Source organism: Fusarium oxysporum, chromosome 15, assembly GCF_000149955.1.
Source record: "Fusarium oxysporum f. sp. lycopersici 4287 chromosome 15, whole genome shotgun sequence".
NCBI lineage: Eukaryota > Fungi > Ascomycota > Sordariomycetes > Hypocreales > Nectriaceae > Fusarium > Fusarium oxysporum.
Window position 1 is genome coordinate 784,621 of NC_031000.1, and position 5,841 is coordinate 790,461.

Consider the following 5,841-nt stretch of genomic DNA (forward strand, 5'->3'; position numbering starts at 1 on the left):
TCGCAGTGATATACCCATTGACATCTGAGTCAGTCTCCAAGTCACCAAATTGCTCACCAAAGGCTAAAGCGGAGATAACATCCAGGGTAAAATACTGAGCCTTATAGCCAAAGTCGAAAGGTCTTCCTTTGGCTATGTATTTGGTATCTAGTAACTCGAGCAAACGTTCGACGTTCTCATCAACAGTCATCTCGATGTTATCAACCTCTTTGCCAGAGTAAGCTGCTGCCATTTTTGAACGAGTACTGGCGTGTAACTCATCGTTACGCTGGGACAGGACGTTGTCTTTGGTAAGGTCAAGGCGCATGGCATCATACCAACTTGAGCGTTGAAAGCGGGTGCGGACATTGAGCATGTGCTTCATTAGATCTGGGTCGGAAGTGATGAGGTCGTTTGGTCCCACGCGAGCAATATCGCCTGTACATTGGTGTTAGTTGAAGGAACCGTAACATATTTAGATCCACTCCGACTGAGCCACTATGAATATTGAATATCCTGAGATGACATGGGGACTCGGCAAATGCTGTATCAATGGCCAACAACCTAGCCGAAGCCCAGAGTGTTGGTAAACTTAGCAAATAAAAAGCATCCTTCTGAACTGACCATATTTTTTACAAGCTTCCCAAAGGTCAAGATGAGTACGACCACCTCCAACCTTCGAAATCAGCCACAATTGAGTGAAGCCAGCAATTGCGGGACCTCTAAAATGGCGCAAGCGAGCCCATTGACGAATCGTTGAGACAACATAGCAAATCAATATGATAATTCCGGCAACAGCAGCAAGTTGGAGAAGTCCAATTTGAGGAAGCTGCTGAAGAAATGACATGACTTAGTCGTAGTTAAATATACCAAGTGGTATGTTTATGTGCCGATGAATAAAAATGTCTCTGTATGCCTCGTGAACTCTTCACTTTCCATCGTTACCCCGCTTCTCCTCGCTTGACTTTCCAAATCTGAGAGTGATGGTTACCATGCACTTACGTGTCAATTCGGAGTTGGTTCCCTTCTGGAAATGCCTGCATGCTTCACAAACCTGTCCGTGATATGATACAGACGATCTTTGCCATTTGGGGGGTTGGTGAAGATGGCACAGCTATTTATGGCCAATAGGAAGTCTTCCGTCACGTATGGTCCACTCCGGCTCCCCGCAGCAGAAGCAAGGGTCTAAACTTAAAATCTCGGAAAGTTTGCCAAATGGCGGCAGAGAAATAAGTCAGCAGTTGCATGAACTTTAGACAGAACGCCAGCGGTCAGAAACCTTCACTCATCTACTCCCCCGCACGAGAAACCTATTAGCCAGTTGTTACATTGTGGCAACGCAAGAAACATGTCGTCTCCTACGGCCGGACAATCCTCTGAAGGAAACGCAACGGATCAACCCGGCCATTTAATCCCTGACGTCAGCATATAACCCGTGCCGCGTACCTTGAACTAGGTCAACTAAATCATTCTAGACGTCTTTGCAAAATGAATCCACTGACAGCGATGATGCTGATTCCCTTCTCACCGGCGTATGTCCACCCGTTCACCAACAGTCCGCCATGTTATATTCAACTATTCAATGCAATTGCGAGGCCTAAATATATCATGCTAAGTTGGCCTTGATAGTCGCTTGCGAGTTCATCAGAATCGCTCGCTTCAAGCATCATGAGACACCGCATAGAGAATGGCAGATCCTATCATGCTTTCAAAGAAGGAAGTAAGCTGCGACTTTGAGTCTTTCGAGGTCCTAGCTAGCTCAGAACTACATAGCTAACGCTCAACCTGTCAGAGTACGTGCTGCCAAACGATGAGGTATAATATCTCTCTCAGTATGGAAGAATATCAATTGCATTCTTATGGTTTTGCACCTGAATAAGAAGGGTAATATGCTAATTATAATATTTCAACTCAAGACGGAGAATGATCGGCTCGGTATGTTTGTTGGCATCTTCGTTTTCCTATCCCGTTAACAAGTGACACTAGATTTACAGCATATGCTCTTCACCCTAACGTTTGACGGCAGTCTTATCAACCATCCACAGGAAAATGGAAGTTCACGCCGAAGAGTTCTCGATGCTGGGACAGGAACAGGTGTTTGGGCCATTGATTATGGTTAGCATTCTTCCATTGTCAGCAAAATTGATCAACTGTGTTATGACTAACTTATGTGACCAGCTGAAGATCATCCCGAATCGCATGTAAAACTACCCTATTGTCCTTAAACGCTCCTGACCGTGGAAGGGGGATACTGGCAGAGACGCTTCTAAAAGAATCTGTATCTGACTTGCCTAGGTCATTGGTGTCGACCTAAGCCCTACCCAACCTACCTTGTAAGGACTCTCCAACTTGCTTCTTTATAACTCTAGTTAACCTTGGTATTAGCGTTCCCCCTAATCTTACTTTTTATATCGACGACTTGGAAGACCCTTGGACATTCTCCACCAAGTTTGATCTCATTCACGGCCGCATGCTTACCGGATCAATCCGTGACTGGCCCAAGTTCATCCAACAAAGTTACGAGTAAGGCACCAGCATTCACTGCAACCTTTTACACTCCGTATTTGGGACTTCTTCTAACACTCCAATAAGCAATCTCGAGTCAGATGGCTGGCTCGAGTTAAAGGATATCCTTCTCGAATTCAAATCCGACGACAATACCATTCCTGAGGGATGCGCAGCTACAAAATGGGGCGAATTAATGCTCGAAGCAGCAGATAAGTTCGGAGCACCTTTGGATAGCTGCAAACGATATAAACAACAACTAGCTGATGCAGGCTTCGTTGACATCGTCGAGACCATGTACAAATGGCCATCTAATGGTTGGCCACGAGACCCCAAATTCAAGGAGATGGGTCAGTCTAGTTCGCTTTTCTATGAATATCTGAATAGTACTAATGTGATGGATAACAGGATTATGGAACTATGAAAACCTTGGCAACGGAGCTTCCGGTTTGAGCATGGCTCTATTTACTCGCGCCTTGGGCTGGACTGCAGAAGAGGTTGAAGTGTTTTTGGTGGATGTCAGGAAAGACATGAGGAATCATGCAATACACGGATGGTGGCCTATTTATGTTGTTTATGGGCGGAAACCATGATATAGCTATAGCCTGCCCTTGAGTGGACTTTCGAAAGATGCACGCACGCATCAGCAACGCAAGCAGAGAGCATTCCCAAGTATATACACCTACATCTAAGTTTTACTAAAGCCAATCAGCTGTACAGCCACGACCACGTAATCTTCACGTTTAATTCCTCGGTCAATCTTGTCGACAAACAATTTCAGCCCGGCCGCACGATTCTTGTTCTGAGCTTGCAGAGGCAATTTAACAGGCTTGTCAGCCACACAGGATCCCCAAGCTGGACTCTCTTCCATCCTGGGCAATGAACTGCAACCCTGTCAAGACACCCTACTGTACCAATTACCACTGGTAATGGCACCCAATACCATTTTTTCTGGCCCGTGCATTATTCTTTTAATCTTAGGTTCTGGGTCCGAATACAAAATTACTCGGTCTATGCGCCATCCCTCGCTTATATGGTATGGTTTAGTGTACTCTGTACTAATCCCCTGCCCCTGGAGCGGCTTGATCGGCTCAATTTTAAAATGGAAGAGAACATACTACATGATGACCTTATGTACAAGGAGATGATGAAATTCAACCCGGCCTAGCTACCTGCTATTTCTCCGGAAAGGACAGAAGCTAATAATGGCCTTGGTTTAGATCATCTCACTCACATTCGTAGCATTGCTTAGTGCCATTTAGCCCGTTCCGAAAGCATGGCTCTGCCGCGTAGTGGGGCGTTAGGGCCACTGAAGGGATGGACAACAGAGTTTATTCCTTCTCCGAGGAAGCGGCATGGCAGTGAGGGGCACCGAATGGACAATCATTGGCTGTCGTATGTTTCCTCAATTGTGAGGTGTCACGCTTTACCCCGCAAACTATGTTCCCATCAAGTTGTTGTTAGGCGGATCGGCCGGCTTCGCGGAGATAGCTAAGACCTGACGAAGGAACCTGTATTATGGATTCGCCCTGAAAGAAAAAAGCCTCCTGCTGCATTGCAGATATTGGCTGTAATGGAGCTTCCTGTATTGCCTCATTATGAATACCGATGAGTTGCTTCATGTATGGTGGCGGGGGTGCGCCATTTTCTCAACCAACGTATCCGAAGTTTCCTCAGACCACTGCTGCCTGATATTTAAACCTGCGGCTACACTAAAAGCACTTTGCCAGCTGGTTTGCACATTGCCACCGTCCAACTGAGGTGGCAAGCTGTAAGGTTGCAGGACTTGTTCCCGACTGTCGAATGTTCAAAGGACCAAATGCGCTTTTTCCGTCCTTGCAGCCTTATGGACCTTATCGTTATGGATTACCATGTAGATTATTCTCAGTAGGGCTCTTATCGCAACAGCGTGTCCGCTATTACTATATAAAAGGTGCTTTTTGTTTATATTAATAGGGAATTAGTACTAGGATCTTAGGTAATTAGAGAGAGGGCATAGACTAAATATTCTTATATTAACTTAAGCTCCTGAAAGATCTAAAAGGGAAAGGTATATAAACTGCAAAAGTTGGTAATGGGCCTATTACCAGTGGTAATTGGTACAGTAGTCGTCGCTATACCTATTTAAATTTATCATGAGCCAAGAAATTCTTTATCATCAACCAACTTGACTAGAATCAATCGACTAAATATTCTGAATCATCATAACTTGTTCCACAGACTTGAGAAAAATCGGGGTCTAGTTTCATCAAAATAAGCTTGTCTCGCTCTATCATATATTTGGCTTTTGGCCCGTTTTGAGAAGTTTTTGTTCTCTGAACTCACGCATCAACCTTAACCTCCATATCCCCATATGATAGAAATTAGTATATACTCTAAAGTCTAAGAGTGCAGTTATCTATATAATTATCATAGGTCTTTATAAAAGAAATGCAGTGCATTTTATATTTTTAATTTATAGACCTAGATAGAAATGCGCTGCATTTCTAGAGAGGAGATTTAAGGTAAGAAAATGGAGATTCTAATTAATATAGAAATGGAAATGCGGCGCATTTCTGGTCTATATTCTTGAGTAGGGAAGTCCAGCGTGCACGGACCAGAACATGTGTATTGTATCGCAATATTCGTGGCAATCATTGTAGTTGGGTAGTCTAGGTTGGCACGGACGAAAATCAAATAATGCGGCGCGATTTGTATAAACATTAGTACAGTAGGCTTAGCTATAGCAGATTGGACGTAAATGTTCTCCACGATCTGATCTATCCAACAATATCCCAATGGTATGCCAGGCGATCCGGAGCTGGTGGTAATGGATAGCCGCTGATTTCCGAAACGGAAGACCGGACTGTTTTCTCTAATTCTGGGCAACATTACATAAGCGCTGGCTGCATTTCCCTGCACCTATATTCCCACATGCCCAAGTTGCAGGCCTCAATAGTACCAGATCCGTCATACTGTGCTGCATTGGTGCCTAAAGTTCAGAGTTCATATCTTCTGGTGGCTGTGAGGAATGATGTTGAGTGGTTATAGAACTGATCAATCAGCTTGGAACACATCAGCGGGGCCACACAGGTCATCTTTAGTTTGACCCTCCCACCCCATGTTTCTCCTCTCTCAAATGCTAAAACCGCTCACAGTTCTTCAATTGACAAGAAGAATACAGAAGATAAGGTATAGGAATTGCCTAGTTGTGTATAAACTCCCACTCTCCCTTCAAACTTCATCTTATATTCTGTCACTTCGGTATCATTACGGGACGTCCGACCGCTACCTGATCTTCGATGGGTTGTGAGTTTTTTCGTCAGTAAACCTACTACTAATAACCTATTTACTGACTTGTACGGCGGCTAGGCCGTC

The 5,841-nt window shown here is 44.5% G+C and overlaps 2 protein-coding genes across 6 annotated transcripts; one reads left to right on the plus strand and one right to left on the minus strand.

Annotated features, from left to right (window-relative positions):
• Positions 1-186: 186 nt before the first annotated feature.
• On the minus strand, positions 187-348 carry FOXG_21670 (uncharacterized protein; the record flags this gene model as incomplete). The annotated part of the gene is made up of 1 exon (XM_018402017.1): positions 187-348. One exon carries the CDS (start codon positions 346-348, stop codon positions 187-189), a length of 162 nt encoding a protein of 53 aa, XP_018254487.1.
• Positions 349-1,225: 877 nt separating this feature from the next.
• FOXG_14305 (uncharacterized protein) lies at positions 1,226-3,272 on the plus strand. 5 transcript variants are annotated; one of them, XM_018394372.1, is made up of 11 exons: positions 1,226-1,399; positions 1,455-1,511; positions 1,609-1,699; positions 1,772-1,794; positions 1,896-1,914; positions 1,966-2,094; positions 2,158-2,180; positions 2,275-2,312; positions 2,365-2,502; positions 2,572-2,834; positions 2,893-3,272. In XM_018394372.1, exons 1-11 carry the CDS (start codon positions 1,328-1,330, stop codon positions 3,075-3,077), a joined length of 1,038 nt encoding a protein of 345 aa, XP_018254488.1. In that variant the 5' UTR covers positions 1,226-1,327; the 3' UTR covers positions 3,078-3,272. The 5 variants fall into 5 exon arrangements, with proteins under 5 accessions (XP_018254488.1, XP_018254489.1, XP_018254491.1 ...); XM_018394373.1 differs by having other exon boundaries at positions 1,455-1,699; XM_018394375.1 differs by having other exon boundaries at positions 1,455-1,699; positions 1,772-1,914.
• The last annotated feature ends 2,569 nt before the right edge of the window (positions 3,273-5,841 follow it).